Genomic DNA, 20,000 nt, shown 5'->3' with positions numbered 1-20,000 from the left:
GTGTGTTTGCTAAAATAAAATATATTTACAGAATAAATATTTGCAACAATTTTACATCTTATAGTATCCCTCTTTGTATATGCCTTAAAAGGCTATAAGCCCCAAATGAAAGCCAGACATACCTGCAAGCTAGAGATACCTACTATCAACAGACAAATCAAATACACTTTTTGTGCACTGTGCCTTCAACTGGAATTTCATCAATATATATTGTATATAAGAGATTACTCTATCGTACCTGACAATCTCTAAAACAATAATATGTATCAAGATCATGAGATTAACGTACCCGGATAAACCCCGGAAATGACTAGAATAAAGCTTATATTGTGGCTCACACCAACTTCGGGAAAAATGTAATAAACAAATGAACGACTAGAAACACCAGCAGTGGAAACCCAATCGGTGTTAAATGGAATTTTTAGGATTTTGTAAAATAGAGACGACTGCCGAAATCTAACTGAGGCCCTTTGCGTCAATAGGCGTAGGAGATGATGATGATGATAATGATGACGACGACGACGACGACGACGACGATGATGATGATGATGATGATGTAAAATAAGAGTATTTATTATTTGAATCACATGATAATAGTGAAGATATAAAATATTATAGATATCTTTGTGAAAAAAAAAAAATTATCTCGAGTACAGTTGACTGAAATCCGACCAGAGCTCTCTTATATCCTGATATTTCATTAATATAAGAGATGAATCATTGTACCAAGTCTGAATGAATTTGTATATTTTGATATTTTTCACAATTTAATATTCTGATATACTAAACAATGTCAATATCCAAGATACTTATTAATTTGAAAGAAATTTCTGTTTGAAAATTGACAGTAGTAATCTAGGAATTATAATTTATTTGTAATTAAATAATGACCCCCAAAAAGGTCACAATACAATAATATAAAAAAATGTCACAATGAAAAACGAGTGTGAACCGTAGCAGGACCTCCAAGGAAAATTTTAATAGAGAGAGAGAGAGAGAGAGAGAGAGAGAGAGAGAGAGAGAGAGAGAGAGAGAGAGAGAGAGAGAGAGATCACAGTATCATCCATAATACTTCCTTTTTATTCTACTGTCAAAACAAGACATTAACTTACACTCTCTTTCCCAGGAAGCAACTTCAAAAAAGAAACGATTCACGTTCAAAACAAATTTCAAAGATATTAACGAAACGTTTTCTAATGCGATGTAGAGCTTAATCAAACAAGCCAGAATAAACAAAATAAGAAGAAAAAAAAAATCTCCAGGAGTGGAGGCGTCTTCTTTGCAGGAACCTACAACCTCTGTTTACAGAGAAAACATTTCGCGCCTCTCTCTGACTTGAATATAATGGATGCGAGGTAACTAGATTTGAACAGAGCAAGGCTACTTTAAATAATTGACATAAAGAGGAGAGGGAGGAGAGAGGCGTAGGAACCACTGTTTTTTTTTTTTTTTTTTTTTTTTTTTTTTTTTTTTTTTTTTTTTTTTTTTTTTTTTTTTTGGTGCTCTGGGAAAAAATAAAAGGTCATAGCGTCGGTGAATGTGACAGTTTTCTTTAAGTTATATAATCAATAAGTAGGAACATAAAGGTGACTTATTATAATGTTATTTACTTTTTTATTTTTTTTATTTTTTTTTTTTTTTTGGTAAGTGAAGGAATTACAGTATTTTTTGTGCATTTAAAAAAAATGCATTAGCATTAGGGAGTCATGAAATGTTATATAAAACTGTATGAATTAACATGACATAATAAAACTGTGATTGAATAGTTAAAGCAGAATGGAGTCAAGCTGTCAGTTGACGAGGAAAATAGTGAACAGCAAAACTTTAACTCAATATCATACTCAAACAACTGCAACAACAACAACAACAACAACAAAATATTACTATTACCATCACAAACCCTATAATAGATTTACAGTTACTATCATAACAGTAAGTTGACGAGGAAAAAAGTGAACTGCGAATCTTTAGCTCAATAACATAACTTGAACAACTGCAACAACAACAATAACAACAACAACAGCAACAACAACAACAACAATAACAACGACAACAACACCAACAACAATAATAATAATTGCTATTAACACCATAAAGAGTATCATAAATTTAGTTACTATCATAACTGTAAGTTGACGTGAAAAAAATTAACTGTAAATTTTTAAGCTCAATAAGATATTCAAACAACTGCAGCAACAACAACAACAAAGACAACAGCAACAACAACAACAAAAACAACAACAACAACAACAACAATAATAATAATAATAATAATAATAATAATAATAATAATAAATACTATTACCATCATAAACATTATTATAAACTTACAGTTACTGTCATAACAATTGATACATCAGATCATAGTTTAGATGGAAAAGGGTGAATATCGGTATCATAAGGCTTTATTCATGTTATTGTAATTATTACGCAAGGAACCTTAAAAACAAATATAACTATCTCTCGAGCATATCAAATGATCTAACAACCCAATTAGTAATAATTTCACAAAATCTTCATTTTGTATTTATACAATAATCAAACACTTCATAGAGAGCCTCGCCTTTACTACATTACTGAAAAGGACAAGATAGAATTGTTACAGTTATTTTTCAAAGACTTCCATGAACATCTTTTAATTTGTCGTAAATGTGATTAATATGAGCTATATAATAAAGATAGCACATATATGAATAAAAATATTCAAAAAAATCATTAAACAAGGTATACTTGAATAAGAATAACCAATAATTAAATATATGAAAAACAAGGACTTCCAGGTAGAAAAGAGCAACACTTTAAACTAGTTGTTTTTCAGTGCAGTAAAACATCGATCAATGCAGTTACCAGTAAACACAAATAAATATCAGAACATATGGACAAGAAATGTAAAAAATGTTTACTGAAGTTCTACAAAACTGTAAATTTTCTAAAATTATATAAACATTCAAAGCCAATGGTGCTTACATGTATGTGCATATCTATCTATATATGTGTATAGTGTATATGTATATAATATATATATATATATATATATATATATATATATATATATATATATATATATATATATATATATATATGTGTGTGTGTGTGTGTGTGTGTGTGTGTGCGGTGTTTTTTATAGATAGAAGTTAAAAATCGTGATATTACGCACGGTAAAAACGCGCAGAAAAAAAGACAAAATACGAAAAATCCACATAAAGATGAAAAAAGCTAAAATATTAGTCCATTTACATCCTAGAACAGAAAAAAAATGATTCAATGACATTTTTGAAAAGACAATAGAAAGAAAATTCCAAGAAATAAAAGAATTAATCCTAATTACATAGCTTTATATTTTATGCATATAAACATATACTTACAAAAACAAAATACATACATATATCAATATATATACATATACAAACACACATACATACATATATGTACATACAGTATATACACACATGTATACATACAAGTATATATGTATATATATATATATATATATATATATATATATATATATATATATATATATATATGTATATATATATATATATATATATATATATGTATATATATACATATATATATATATATATATATATATATATATATATATATATATATATATAAAATGCAAGTCTAAATGGAAAATAACAAGATAATTTATTGTAAAATTTTTCATAAGAGAAAATAAATTGAACATCATTAGTTCACATTACCATGGACATATACAGTATATACTGTACATGTGTATGTATATATATATATATATATATATATATATATATATATATATATATATATATATATATATATATATATACCTAACTCCCGCCCTCTTCTAATGCACAGGCTAATTCTTTTCGCAGTTGATATTCAGAAACCACTTTAATGAGTAATGATCTATCATATGCCTCAAGACTTATTTTAAGGACAACCAACTTTATGAAACAACTATTGACCCGTGAAATAAAAAAATCAAATATTCCCAATCTTTATCTACATCCACTAAGAAAAAATTTAATATTCTATCATAAACTAATAATCATTAAGGATTTAACTGTATATAACCGAGCACACTCTAATGTTAAAAAATGATATCACTCTCTTCCCATAAAATACAATACAATTATATATACAACAAGCTATAAACACAACCATTTTGTCATATAGATATGAATATGTATATTACTTTAATTTTGGTGTGTTTATTCATGAAATTATGCATGTTTGTTCTTAGTAGATAGATAAAACGGAATACATTGAGAATTATTGAATGGATATTAAATATGATCCCCATCTTTATCTACATCCACTAAGAAAAATTTTAATATTCTAGCATAGACTTATAATCATTAAGGATTCAACTGCATATGAACTATGGACCAGATTTATTTTCATAAGGTACCAAACTTACGGGGCACAAACAAACAGGATAATTTCAATATTCAGTTATTCTTTTGATATCCATAAACACTTCTCGCCAAAGGCCACTAACTTAATGATCTCTCTAATGAGATACCGAGTGATTATAGGCTGACTATCACCGAACAGGTTACTTGTTGGCTTAAAAAAAAAAAAGAAAAAAAAAGAATTAAATAAAATATATTTTCCGGACAGGTTTCAAATACTACCTTTACTCATCGAGTAAAAAAGGGAATATTTATTATTTATTTTTAAATCACACGAACTTATATCTATATAGAAAAACTTGAATTAATGTCTTTCAAATGGTATAAGACTTAAACAGCATTTCTCTTCTTGCCAATTTTCGTTTATTGTGTTTTTTTGGCTACATTATTTAACAATTATAAACAATCACCTTTTGTTTTTATTCTGCTTTCACTTTTCGGTGATGTAATCTTGTATATTCTCAGAGTACTTTTTGATTTGTTATTTTCTAAAGGTATTCATTGATCTCCGTACCTTATTATATAATAACAAACAATGGCACAACAGCAGTGTCTACGTGCTTGATTATAGCGGGGATGAGTGTGCCTGAATGTGTTGTTGCATGTGTGCATATGTTCAATATATATTATAAAGGGATATATAGAAATGTGAAAAAAAAGACAGCGAAATTTACTTTATACTACACCAGACGCATGAGAGAGAGAGAGAGGAGAGAGAGAGAGAGAGAGAGAGAGAGAGAGAGAGAGAGAGAGAGAGAGAGAGGGGTAGAATAATTATTCCACTCAAATGTAATCGCATAAATTATCTACAGTAGGAATTCAACAATATTTGAAAATTAATGATGAGTTCAAGCGTACAATCTAAATTATCAGAAGCAACATAGATAGTGGAAAAATAAATATATAGATATAGATATATACAGATAACAACTACATCAAATAATCCAGGCTAATATACGGTGTAACAACACCCACTGGACTTACCCTTCTCATTATCGGTTCAAACTTATTAAACATTTCATCGACTACACTGAAATTTTTAAAATCATATTATCTCTGGCAAAAAAAAATAATACTGTAGAATAAGGCGACTACTCCACTCAAAGGCATTATAACTTAGATTTATCGTAAATAAGAAATATAAAAAAGTAGCTGAATCGAATCATAGTTATTTCATGACCTCTTCAGAGTAATGTAATTCTTACACGGTATTACCTATGTATTAATATTAAATACATCCAGAAAACCATCACCAGGCACTTCCACCAACGAATTTCCAGATTAGTATTGACTCAACGTGGTATTTTATCATGATTACTCGCTATTTTGCCTATTGGAGCCCTTATGCTTATAGCATCCTGCTTTTCCAAATAGGGTTGTAGCTTAGCAAGTAATATTAATGATAATTATAGTTTATCAGCAAAACAATAGTTGCAACACCCTCTAAACCCACCTTACTCTGAATGTATATTTCTCACCGATCTTTTTATCCGCAAATCCAATTGCGATGTAATTCGCAAGCAATTTTCCACTTGGAATCAACTTTGCATTCTCTCTCTCTCTCTCTCTCTCTCTCTCTCTCTCTCTCTCTCTCTCTCTCTCTCTCTCTCTCTCTCTCTCTCTCTCTGACGTGAATGATCAGCGTTCAAACAATATACTGTCATTATCATAATTGAAAACCGGGAGGATCTCAGCCAGACATGACACCAAATACCATTTAAAAAAAAAAAAAAATAATAATAATAATAATAATAATAATCTCAGAATCAATATGAGAAACATGATACATTGGCTAAAGCTCTAAACAGGAGTCTCTATAGTAAATATTAAATACAATGCAGCACACAGTTAAAAAATTGCATTGAAAACCGGTAAATGCCTGGTAATTTTATTTCACGATTTTTACCGTTTTAAAAACAAATACATTGATCTAAAGGAGTGATATTTCGGTCAACAACCCGTAAAAGATATTGACTAAGTAGGGTAAAACTTACGGTCGCCTGTATTATACTGAAATAAGGCTGAGAACAGTATAATTTTACGGAGAATTTCCAATTAATTCATAATTTTTTTTAACAGTGCAACAAATAGTACGAACATCAACCACAAACGGTGGTAGAAAATGATCAGGCTAAACTATTCTGGGACGTCACTCTGGTCGACAAAACAACGAAAAAAGTATCACTCATAGATGTCGCAGTACCGTGGAACTTGAGAGTGGAAGATAGGGGAAGAGAAAAAGACCGAAAGGAGAAGGCTATGGAATATGTAAGGAGAAGTAATGGCAATAAAAATAAGATCATTGAAAGGGAATCTTGAAAAGGTAGGAACCGATGTAGCCCAAGGACTTGTACAAAAGAGCGTGCTACTTGCAACAGTACATTAAGAGAGGAAAGTGATGGATTCCTAAGGAAGTTGGATATAACCCGGAACACCACACTATAAACCACCAGTCTCTGTAGACTGTGATTGACAAATAATAATAATAATAATAATAATAATAATAATAATAAATGACAATATCTTAAGACGTAGACTTCAACATCACTTCCTACTGCTAGAAAGCGTCTGCTGATATTCAGTGAAATAGTAATTCATCTGAAGGAAGTAACAAGAAGCAATTAAACTTCTCGAAAACTTCAACTCAAAACTGGAGAAATGTTGATGCCAAAAAGAAGACGCGGGACTGACAGTAGGCTTTTTTTTCCCAGAACAAAGCAAAAGGAAGGTACTGACATTAGCATTCTATATGGATCTAATAACGAGGACTGACTTCTCGCCTAATATATTCATGGTTTCTTGTGATCTTTTTCATTCTAATATGGCCTCCCTAAAAGGGTCGCGTTTATGCCTAATGATGAACTAGGCTCTCTCTCTCTCTCTCTCTCTCTCTCTCTCTCTCTCTGTCGTCTAATATATTCATACCTACACGAATGATGTATGGTTTTTGTCTGTGTAGGGTGTTTCAAGTTCCCGTACGTATATTTATACACACACACACAAGCACGCACATAATATATATATATATATATATACATATATATATATATAAATGTATGTATATATATACATATATATATATATATATATATATATATCGTCACTTTCTTTACCTTCGTTCTCCTCTTACATCCAAACATTTCAAATGATGAACTCTTTTTACCTTTTTTATATTTTTTCCGTTCTTTCCACGTGACCAAACCATCTGAAAACACTACGGTAAAACCTTAACCAGCTCTGGATACCCAAAAGCTACTCTTATTTTGTCCGTCTCATTCAGCATCTACTCTTAAAATCCTTAAGAGTCAGAGGTTAATTAATCTCTTTAAACATTCTCACCTTGGCAACTACAGACATGTCTAGTTATATATGAATCTCTCTATATCCTCTACTATTTCCCATAAGTTTTTGTGTGACTAATCACATACTCTAATTAATCCTACCTTAATACGTTACACTTATTACTAAGTTTTTATAAAAAAAAAATAAATCACATTTTCCTTTCTTACATCATCCATACTAACATTCATAGCTTCAGTTTCCATGTTTTCATTTATTCTCATATCCTCACTTATTTTCACATTTACAGTTAACATACTCCCTTCTCAAATACTTTAAACTCTCTTCATAATTACCTCAGCCAACGAAGTTGGAAGGAGGCTATGATATACACCATGTTTGTGTGTTTGTGAACAGTTTCCTGACCACAAATTTAATCACAGAGTAATGAAACTTGTAGGGATTGACTGTTATGGAAAAAGCCTGAAACGATTCCATTTTGGAAGGTTAAGGTCAAAGGTCAAGGTCACAGTGAGGGAAATGTTCAATTCACGTAATCAGCCATAAATTTGCACATCGTTGTCACAGACTTCAAACTTGGTTAATATTTGAGTGTAAGAAAGTCCACGCCAATCAATACATGTTAAGGTCAAAAGTCAAGGTCGAGCAAAAGGTCGAGAAATAAGCTACCGCGGCGGTGGTCTGCGCTCTACTGAGTGCTCCTCTAGTTTCCACAGTTTTCATCCTTAGCCTCCTTCTCAGTATTGTATCATTTGAAAACATCACATACAGAATTATGAATTGCATTCATTAATCCCTTCCTTAGTCCCAACATAACACTTACATCAGATACCAAATCCATGCCTCAAATCCAGTGTTGTACAAGGGAATCGTTCTCCCGTTTATACTTTCCCATTAAAAGCTTCTTATAAAACTACATTCTTAACATTTTATACAATGAGCTTTTGACACGAAAACACGGACACCTTCTACCATTTCTCTCTCTCTCTCTCTCTCTCTCTCTCTCTCTCTCTCTCTCTCTCTCTCTCTCTCTCTCTCTCTCTCTCTCTCTCTCTCTCTCTCTCTCTCTCTCATATATATATATATATATATATATATATGTATATATATACACACATATATATACACACATACATACATATGTATATATATATACATACATATATATATATACGCATATATATGTGTGTATATATATAGATATATAGATATATAGATATATATATATATATATATATATATATATATATATATATATATATATATATATATATATATATATATATATAATACACACAACTATATATACAAATAATATATGAGAAAGAAAAAACATATAAAAATATCAAACTAAACATACTAACGCACTTGTGATAAACATAAAGAATAATATTTATGTCCAGATTGGCATAGAAGAGGACTTCATTAATTCAAACCATAATGAGCAAATGTTCAACACTGATACCTATCACATTACTACCTCATAATATTCATTAAACTATACTGACACCTACTACATACTGCATGGCCAAGGAAGGCAGTATGACACGTTGCATGCTTACCAAGAAGCCTTGAGGGACATGTACAATGAAGAAAAAAAAAAATGATGAAATGTCAACATATGTTTTATTTGATAAATGATCTTTCAAATTTTAAGATCATATCTTGCTTTTCTTTAAGAATCTAAACAGCTGCTGCCCCTCACGATATACATCACGTCAGGCTCTCGAAGAAAGTTTTCTTTGATGGTATATAAAAAAAACAGGAAAATATTGCAATATTACTTTAATTTTTCTCGAATACCTTAGGGTGTGGCTTATTTTTAAGAGTAATATGCTGCTTCTTATTACTCTCCTTTATGACTTCACTGTTAAAAATTTGCCGTGAAAATTGGTAAAAAATCATTGAATAAATGTTGCCAGGTATTTGACGTTTTAATAATGGATATATTGACGCAAAGGAGTGTTATTACGGTCGCCAACCAGTAAAAGATAATAACAAAGTAGAGTAAAACTTACTGTCGCCTGTATTTTACTGAAATACGGATGAGAACAGTGTATTTTAACGAAGAATTTCTGATTAAAATTGCGGTTTTTTAACAGTGCTCACTGTATAAGGAAAAAGTAGTGATCCAAAAATCTTACTCAAGTTTAAAAAGAAGGCACTCAAATGGAAAGCAAAGAGCACAAGAGGTCAAAATAAAATAAGCATACAATTATTCACGAATGAACGAAAGAATAAATTAATTGATTGATCAAACTAAAGTAACTAGTCTTAATTCTAATCTCAACTAAAAATCAAACGGATTAAATACGGTACTTTCAAATTATGGATTTAATTATAGGAGAAATATTCAGAATAACATTTATACGAAATCATTCATAATTTTCTGTTTATGTCATAACTCATATACTTACCGCCTGTCATTTTGGTGTTTTTGCATTCCCCACTACCATTCTTGAAACAAATCCCTTGTTTTGGTTTCCTCACTTTCCAAAACCTAATTAACATTATGGGCAAGGATTCAATTTAAGGTCTCCATGTGAGAAAATGGGAGTTATGGATACAAAATAAAAATATATTTATCAATAAAAGTAACATTTTGGTGTCATCATCGATGGTGCGGTATACATAGTAAATGAAAGAGGCAATAGGAGTGAAGCAATAATACATCAGTAACTAAATGAATAAACCACTAAAGAAGTATGCCTCATAAACTAAGTCCTAAAGTAACCTAAAACTGCCTAATTAGGCCGCATCATGGCAAATATATCCTGACCTAACCTCACCTGAGGTTCCGCGTTCCACTATGACCTGTGCTTTTGGTCAATTGTATCTCATAAACTCAAACAAATTACTCAAGTCCTACTATCTCACCTCAAGCTTGGGAAGCGGAATGCTGTGGTTCGTCCGTACATAGCTGTGAGAGGTGGTGCCGTTTTGGTTCATTTTCAAGGTGCCTTCGAAAAGCAATTAAAGAAAAAGGATATGACTTCTGTAACAGAGTACAATTGTGATTATCCGTTTTTTATCACAATCCGTTTAGATTATCATAGGATTGAAGGGTTATCTATCACTAATCCCACAATTGTGAATAAAAGCTTTCTAAAACCAATCTACTTTCTGCAAATTCTATTGTTTCTGTAGCAGTACACAATTGTAGCTGACAGTTTTTTTTTATCAAACCCGTTTAGATTATCCCAGGGTTTAAGGGATATATATCACTATTTGCAAGATTGTTGATAAAGCAGTTCTAAAAATAACCTGGTATCTTCAATGATCTAGAGAAAATCAACGTCCCTGTTGTACCACTACCTGTCATGCACTAACAAGAACTACGATATCCTGAAAGGAACTGCTTTCAAGAAAACTACGGAAAAACGTGAAATACCCATTTGCTTTCACCCAATTGGCTGAAAGCTTATTGTCTGGGTGGATCATAAAGGCTCCAACACAGAGAGTTGCGCCAAAATTGCGCAAAACGAAACAAAGGAAGTAAAATGTGATCAAGATGTTAAGATTCCTTGGTTCTTACTAAACTAACATACAAATATATCAGATAAACAAGATATATACGTGTAATAATTCTTGGGTGATGTTAAATTTATTTTAGGAATATATATATATAACGGATTTTGAGCGAAGCGAAAAATCTATTTTTGGGTGAGATAGCCATGTCGTCCTGATGGAAGTTCCTATAGGGTAGCTTCCTAGGGTATATTACAACTACGGCGATATTCCCAGAGAATTTACCTTAAGGTACCAGAATTCTAACTCCTGGAGCGAGTATCCCTCGTGAAAGGGATATCGCGACATATCAGAGGACGTATTCTAGACACGTCACATGGCAATCTACTACCTAAATAGAGATTCGTCTCGTAAGAGGGAGATTGACGAGATACGAATTCGGGAAGAAAAAGGGGGGAGCCGCTCCCAAGGCCTCCCAATCCCCCGATTCGTATGCGTGCCTGGCGCCAATCCTGGCGCCATCTGTATTCCTTGTAGCGTACACGAGGTGCTACAGATACTGTATGTAGGGAGGGGTCCTACAGTCCTTTCTTAGAAAGGCAAGGGCGGGTCCATCAGGACGACATGGCTATCTCACCCAAAAATAGATTTTTCGCTTCGCTCAAAATCCGTTTTTTGGGCTCAAGCCATGTCGTCCTGATGGAAGTGTACCAGAGCATTACTGTATCTGTGGATTCTCAGAACGTGCCGTACTCCCCGGAGATATTTATTCCCGGTCGACTAGACCTAGAGACCTAAGATGTTACCGTTATACATCTTTTCAACTAACTATAAACTATGTTAGAGCTTCCTGCCCCCTACAGGGAAGAGTCCTACTAGACTCTGGAAAGTCTCGAAGAGTACATATATCTATGTATGAATCTCAGGCAAGCTAATATAGTGGCCTCGCCCTATATTAGGTAAAGCATAGTTTGTATAGAACTACTGCGTCAATATATTGACCAGTCATCCGCACAATACTTGTATTGGACAAAGGTTTATATCCGCATAGGAAGAAACTAATAAAACCGCCCTCGTCCCTTTATGGGACGGAGTCCTCCCATTAGGGGACTTACATAAACCAATGCAACATAGCTTGCAAAACAGAACAATTCTATCAGAATTATCCCAGATAAGATACATAGAATTTAAATGCTCAATTATACCAATAAATTGACACAGGTGAAAGAGACGCAAGGTTCTCAAGAACAAGTTTATTGACAGATAATAAACAGACAGGTTAACAACAAATATATATATTTATATAAAAGGGGATAACCCAAAACTTTAAGCATAAGTATGATAGTAAACAGAACTTGTTTATCTGAAAGAAAAACCATTAAACACCACTTTAATGAGATACCAAGGTATCAAGTCATAAAAAATCTGTATTACAAATCAATCACATTAGCGTTAGAAACGCTTGGCACACATGTCTGAACTTATGCGAGGTTCACCTTTGAAGGAAGGAACAGTCTGTATGGGCACTTGGTGCCCTCATTTTAGTTTGTAGTACAGTATGTACCTACACACTCACCCTGGACTTAATCGTCCCAATTAAGATCACTGTTCCTCGCAGAGTTAAACAGTAGGGTTAACTACACTACCCACTGCTACCACAGATCTCTTAAGTTCCTCTACTTGCTTCGCATAGTGGCGAAAGAACACCCTGGAAGATTTCCAGCCCGTGTATGAACGGAGATGTTCAAAATCCATACAATTAAAGAAATTTAGGGATGAGGCAACTTTCCTCGGATCGTGACCTGCGGGTGTACTGTCAGGATCCGCTCTGCGAATAAAATATGTCATTTTCGCTCTGAGTTGATTCAGAGATAAATTTGAGCCTGATGTTTCTCCCCTGAATAGTTGACTACCCTTGAAGTCTGAAGTTCTACGAAGATAGACCTTTAGGCATTCTACTGGACATAGAGATGCATCTTCTTTCAGAGGGCAGATTCTCCAGGGACCCCACCTGTTGGTGGGTAACTCATTCTTGGCGAGAAACGTAGGATCCGGAAACAGGTTCAGCTCCCCCCCATCCAGGAACTGAACACGACCTGCCTCTCTCGAGAGGGCTACGATCTCACTAACCCTGGCCCCGGACGCGAGTGCAAATAGGAAAATAACTTTTTGCGTTAAATCCTTTAACGCACATTCTTCATTGCTCAACAGGGAGGCGAAATGAAGAACTTTGTCTAAAGACCATGAAATGGGCTTTGGAGGTGCTGAAGGTCTGAGCCTAGCGCAGGCTTTCGGAACTTTATTAAAGATCTCGTTACCTAGGTCGATCTGGAAGGCAAATAAAATGGGTCTCATCAAAGCCGATTTACATACTGAAATCGTGTTAGCTGCCAATCCTTGGCCATGGAGGTGGATGAAGAAAGATAAGCAGAAGTCTGTTGAGATCTCCTGCGGATTCTTTGCCTTTACAAAGGCCACCCACTTTCTCCAAGATGACTCATATTGCCTTCTAGTCGATTTGCACTTGTATTCCTCTAGGAAGTCTATGCTAGCTCTCGAAATCCCGAAACGCTTTCTCACCGCTAGGGCGAGAAAATCATGAGCTGCAGGGTCTGGGTTTTCTGTAATGAAGCGCAGACAGTCGACTTCTGGACTCGCTGGGTCAGAACTGGATGTGGTAGCGGCACGAACTTCATCTGTAGTTCCAACGCCAAGGGGAACCACATACTGTTCGCCCACTTGTGGGCCACTATTGCCGCTACCCCCTTGAAGGATCTCAGTTTGTTGAGGACCCTCAACAGAAGGTTGTGAGGAGGGAACAGATAAATCCTGGACCACCTGTTCCAGTCGAGGGACATTGCGTCCACTGCTTCCGCTAAGGGGTCCTCGTACGGGGACACGTACAGGGGCAACTTCTTGTTGTCTTTCGTCGCAAAGAGGTCTATTTGCAGTTCTGGGACTTGATTCAGAATGAAGGAAAATGATCCTGCGTCTAAGGACCATTCCGACTCTATCGGTGTGAACCTGGATAGAGCGTCCGCTGTCACATTGCGGACTCCTTGAAGGTGAACTGCCGACAGGTACCACTTCTTCTTTTCTGCCAATCGGAAAATGGCTAACATCACTTGGTTGAGAGGTGGTGACCTCGACCCTTGTCGATTCAAGCATCTCACAACCACCTCGCTGTCTGTCACTAATCTTATGTGGATCGAGTGACGCGGGGAGACTTTCTTTAAGGTAAGGAGCACTGCCATAGCTTCTAGAAAGTTTATATGAAAGGTCCTGAATAGCTTGGACCAAGTCCCCTGGACTTTTTTCCGATGAGAGTGACCTCCCCATCCCTCCTTTGAGGCGTCTGAGTGAATCGTCATCGACGGGGGAGGTGGCTGAAGAAGAACCGACTTCTTTAGATGTCTGGCTTGGGACCAAGGTCTGAGAAGAGTACGTAGCCGAGGCGGCACTGGTCTTCTCAGGTCTCTTCGCGCGTTTGATGCATACCTTCTCCAAACTCCGGTTGCATCCTTTAGCTGTGCTCTTAGCACTGGGTCTGTCACTGAAGCAAACTGGAGAGAGCCTAGTACCCTCTCCTGTTCGCGTCTTGATATCCATTTGGAATCTAGAAGTCTCTTGACAGAGCCCGCTATCTCCTTCCTTTTCTTCATTGGGATGGAGAAACTGTGTGACAAAAGGTCCCAGTGGATTCCCAGCCACTGGAACTTTTGGGATGGAGAAAGTCGAGACTTTTTCTTGTTGATCTTGAAACCTAGGTACTCTAGGAACTGGATCACCTGACTGGAAGCTTGTAAGCATTCGGTCTCGGATGCTGCCCACACCAGCCAGTCGTCCAGGTAGGCTACTACCTGAATTCCCTTTAGGCGTAATTGTTTGAGAGCTGCGCTCGCAAGCTTCGTGAAAATCCTTGGGGCTATGTTTAGCCCGAATGGCATGGCTCTGAAGGCGTACAGTTTCCGTTGTAGCCTGAACCCTAGGTAGGGGGAGAGTCGACGGCTGATCGGGATGTGCCAATAGGCGTCTGACAAGTCTATAGAGACTGAGTATGCCCTCTTGGGCAGTAAGGTCCTTATGTGTTGCAGTGTTAGCATCTTGAATTTGCAATTCACTATGAACTTGTTGAGTGGTGACAAGTCCAGAATGACTCTGAGCTTTTCCGAGTCTTTCTTGGGAACACAAAACAGCCTCCCTTGGAATTTGATGGACTTCACCTTTCGGATCACATTTTTCTCCAACAGTTCTTGAACGTACTCCTCCAAAATGGGGGTGGAGTGTTGGAAAAACCGAAGGCATGGGGGTGGAGTGCTGTACCAGCTCCAACCCAGTCCATTCTTGAGTAGGCTTTGGGCCCAGGGATCGAAGGTCCAGCGATCCCAAAATTTCATTAGTCTCCCTCCTACCGGTATCGTTTCACTTGGACTGCCGTCCTGAGGTCTTGCCTCCTTGACCACGACCACCTCTGAATCCCCTTCCCCTTGAGGGGCGCCTAGACGAGCCTCTGGCTGCTCCTCTAGGCTTTGCACGAAAGGAAGAAGACTGTCCTTCGAACGTTGGGGTGAATGTGGTTGACTGACCTGGCACCACCTGGGGTACCCACTGAAAAGTAGTCGGGGTTTGTGCCACCATCTGGGGCACTGGAGGCAAAGGCAATTGCAGTTGCTGTTGCTGTCTATAAGGCTTGGCTGGCCGAGACGGTAGCCTAGTCCTCATATTCTTCCTCTTAGGTTGAGGACCCTCATCCGGGGAAGATTTTCTTTTGATAGCCAGGCCCCACTTCTGGAGAAGGTTTCTATTCTCCACGGCGGCCTTATCAACAACCTCTTTGACCACATCGGTAGGGAAAAGGTCTTTTCCCCAAATGTTGGAGGATATTAACTTCCTTGGCTCGTGTCTCACCGAAGCCCCGGTGAACACGAACTCCCTGCAAGCTCTCCTTGCCTTGACGAAGCCATAAAGGTCCTTCGTCACTGTGGCTAGGTGAGACTTAGCCACAACCATGAACATTTCATGGACCTTAGGGTCACTTGCCATCGTCTCAAGAGTAGTCTGATGAGACATTGAGGCAGCCAGTCTTTCTTTTGTCTCGAACTCTCTTCGTAAAAGAAATTCGGACAACTTGGGGAGGTCCTCGCCGAATTGCCGTCCGGCAATATCAGCCTCCAACTTTCCCACTGAGAATGTCAGATGGACATCCTTCCAGTCCTTGTGGTCCATAGGCAGAGCCAGCGACAAGGGTTTACACTCCTCCAGGGAGGGGCAAGGCTTGCCGGCCTCGATTGCCTTTAGGACAGCCGCAAACCCTTTTTGTAAAAAGGGGAAGGCTCTATCAGAAGAGGACACAAAAGAAGGGAGCTTCTTGCTCAATGCTGCTACCTTCGAATTCGAGAAGCCCCTCTCTTTCATCGAGGATGAAAGTAGGGCTTGAGCCTTAGCATGGTCCATAATAATGACCTCTTTCGGCTCTGTCTCCTCCCTTGAAGCTGGTTCTTTTCTCAGCCGGACATAGCAGTCCGGATATGATGCCTTGCTGGGCCAGAATTCTACCTCCTCTAGGAGAACTGAACCCAGCTTATCCGAAATGACGATCTTACCAGTCGTCATTGGCATGTGCTCAGCATACCTCCATGGGTTAGCGTCTGAGCATATGGGAAGGTCTTTCACATTGAGCCTTTTCCGGGGCCCATGTGATTCTGCTAGGGACTGCATACGCAGTTCCATTGCAGCCGCCTTCTCCTGATTCTCCTTCTGCATTTGTTGGATCATTCCAACAATCGAAGAGAGGGCCTGTCCCAGTTCTACTGGGAGACCAGCGGATGTTGAGGGGATGGGCTCCGGCATCTGAACCGGAGTAGCCGACACCTCGTCGACCCCATCCTCTGCGACATCCGGGGTTTGAACTTGATCCTGACCTTCTGCCAGGAGGTCTTCTTCCAAACCTTCGTCCACATCAGACATCCTGTCACACAACTGGATGTCTTGCATCGCATCTGCGACTTCCTCGTCCACCTGGACTAGGTCTTGGGGGATCTCCTCTTGAGGCTGGGGAATCACTGCTTCAGCTGATGCCTGGGGAAAAAGATACGCCCTCATCTTCTCACTAGGAAGATAAGGGCCAGAGGTGTTCTTCTTGAAGCCCCTTACCCAAGTACGGAGCTTTTCCCTAGCTATATCCCTTGATTCCGTCGTTCTAGGGGAATCAAAAGCCTCAGTAATCAGGTTAGTGCATACAGTACATACCTGAGGGTCCCAATACTGGAGATCATCCTTGGAGACAGCGCATGCTGCGTGCCTCCTACAACACTCATGTCCGCAGAGGTTCCTGCTACGGACATTGCAGAAAACATTTCCGCACTTCGGAGGGTCCTCCTGTAAAGAGAAAAAATTTCCATGAGTATCAAGTGAACTATGTATCACTGGATATGCATAGTATAGCATAACAATTCATAAAGGAAAGACACACACTTGTGTTTCCCTCACAACCCATTGTTGCAGCTTTCCAGATAATAAAATCAAAATTGGTTTATCTCTACTAGAGTAACCAATGCAAGGTTTCCAGAGGAAACAGGTGGAGCTCACACCTAGGCAATGATTTTAAAATCCTGGATAATAGACGGGGAAGACTCTGCTTCCTGTCTGAGGGCAACAGCAAAGGGCTGTGCAAGAAAACACAATAGTGTTAGAAGATACAGTGCTGTACCTAAACTTTTACTATAGTTTTCTTCTTACTGTATATGCTATACAGAAGAATACTAGTACAGTATAGGAGGATGTGTGCCGGCCTGCCTTTGCCGGCCGGCACACACCACAATTAGCTTTAAAGTATACTACTTAACAGCTATAGGGCGGCAGCCTTCTGGTTCAAATGCTTGTGCCGTCGGCAGTAACTGCCGGCCAGCAACAGCCAGTGTTGGCCGGCAATGACTGCCGGCCAATAACTACACAAGGTAGTACCTAGCTGCCGGCCACACTCTTGGTGACCGGCAGACAAGGACTGACATAAGCCGGCCGGCAAAGGTACAAGACCAATGCCAGCCGGCAGCAAAAGAACCAGAAGACTACACCTGCCCGGCTGTCTGCCTCATAGGCCGGCAGCCGGGACAGGTACAGCACTAGAAGAAAATAGAATGGATGCCGGGATAAGAGTGTACACGACCCCCAAAGCCCGGCAACCGAAAGAGTGCATATAAGGAAGGGGAGAAACTTAATTCAGGCTTCCTTGACCAATGCCGTCCGGCTCTGTCGGCAGGCATGGATGAGGGACCAAGAGAGGTCCGGGCAGCACTCGAAAACATAAGGCCCTTGCCGGCCAGCATCTCAGCCGGCCGGCAATGGCCTTAGTCAATTCCACATCCCAACCTATACTAGGTCCAGAAGTAGAATGACGTACAGTACAGTAATACCCCTGCCGGCCAGCTCTGCCGGCCGGCAGGGTACAGTACAGTAATGGCAAGGCCATTACGGAGATAGAGGGGGAAGGGACAAAAGGGTCCTGCCAACCTTGCTTTAGTGACAGATCACCCGCAGCCAAGAACTCTGTCTTAGCCTAAGGGAGATCTAAGGGAAAGGGCCAGCAATACTTGCCAGCTTCCAAAGCACCAAAGCAAGGAAGGCGTTGCTATTCCCAAGGGAAGATTTTATCCTCCCCAAGAACAGCAACAGGACTTTAGTCTGGTCGATCACAAAGGGAGGAATCATACTACAGAAACCTTCGATAGTGACCTAAGGGAGCTAAGCTCCCTTTAAAAGTGTTAGGTCAGCGAGGGGAACTCTGCCCCAAGCCAGACAACACGGACCAGACTAAAAAACTCTGTTGTTCTGTCCCTCTTTGAACCAGACTTTGCTGGAACAGGAAGGTACAGTAACACCCTAGTATAGTTTTATCGAAAATAAATTCGGAAAAAACCACTTAGGGATAAGCCCAAGGCTTAAACAGAGGGAAAGGGATTGCATACCTTCTCCGAAGAAAAGAAAGCAACCGGGGAGAATAATAAAGTATACTAAGGCTCCATAAGCAATTAACCTAGGCACCAAGAGAATCGATTACCTAATTCACCGAAATCTTGGAAATATTCCACACAGTCTAAATTGTATAAAATATAGCCTAAAGCTTTAATAAACTTTTAATTACACTCGGAAAAACCAAAATCATGCATTAAGTACTAGGACCAAACGACTAGGCTACATGGCCTAGCGTAGGTCAGAATGGCGAATACTTCGCCAAATAATACTAAGCACGAAAGGAAATCCTATGTAACGCTAAATAGCTAAAATTTATTAAGCAAAACAACCAGGAATGTCACTCTGACTAACTAATTTATACCTAGCGAGTGACAGTGTCCAGGACACCTCTGGTAGGCTACGGCTCTTGTATCAAAGATTAATCCTATTAATCACTCAAAATTTTACCAAGAGCCTACATTTATACATAACAGACACTATACTCAACTTATCCGAGGCCAACGAAGACGGAGAAGCCATGAAAAGCTGAATAAATCCAAGATTTGCGAGAAAAACAGGAAAAAACACCGAGTTGTTAAGCTACGCAAAAAGGAATGGAGATGGCGCCAGGATTGGCGCCAGGCACGCATACGAATCGGGGGATTGGGAGGCCTTGGGAGCGGCTTCCCCCTTTTTCTTCCCGAATTCGTATCTCGTCAATCTCCCTCTTACGAGACGAATCTCTATTTAGGTAGTAGATTGCCATGTGACGTGTCTAGAATACGTCCTCTGATATGTCGCGATATCCCTTTCACGAGGGATACTCGCTCCAGGAGTTAGAATTCTGGTACCTTAAGGTAAATTCTCTGGGAATATCGC

The 20,000-nt window shown here is 38.1% G+C and overlaps 1 protein-coding gene across 1 annotated transcript in view; it reads right to left on the bottom strand.

The window, feature by feature from the left end:
* Positions 1-20,000, bottom strand: part of LOC137621693 (ring-infected erythrocyte surface antigen-like) — a 125,856-nt gene that overhangs the window by 3,911 nt on the left and 101,945 nt on the right. The window contains exon 2 of the mRNA XM_068352208.1: positions 1,981-2,080. Coding sequence (XP_068208309.1) covers positions 1,981-2,080 — 100 coding nt within the window. The remainder of the gene's footprint in view (positions 1-1,980; positions 2,081-20,000) is intronic.

Source organism: Palaemon carinicauda, chromosome 28 (assembly GCF_036898095.1).
Source record: "Palaemon carinicauda isolate YSFRI2023 chromosome 28, ASM3689809v2, whole genome shotgun sequence".
Classification (NCBI taxonomy): Eukaryota; Metazoa; Arthropoda; class Malacostraca; order Decapoda; family Palaemonidae; genus Palaemon; species Palaemon carinicauda.
Note: the sequence above shows the minus strand (reverse complement) of the source record. Positions and strands in the feature narration are given on the sequence as shown.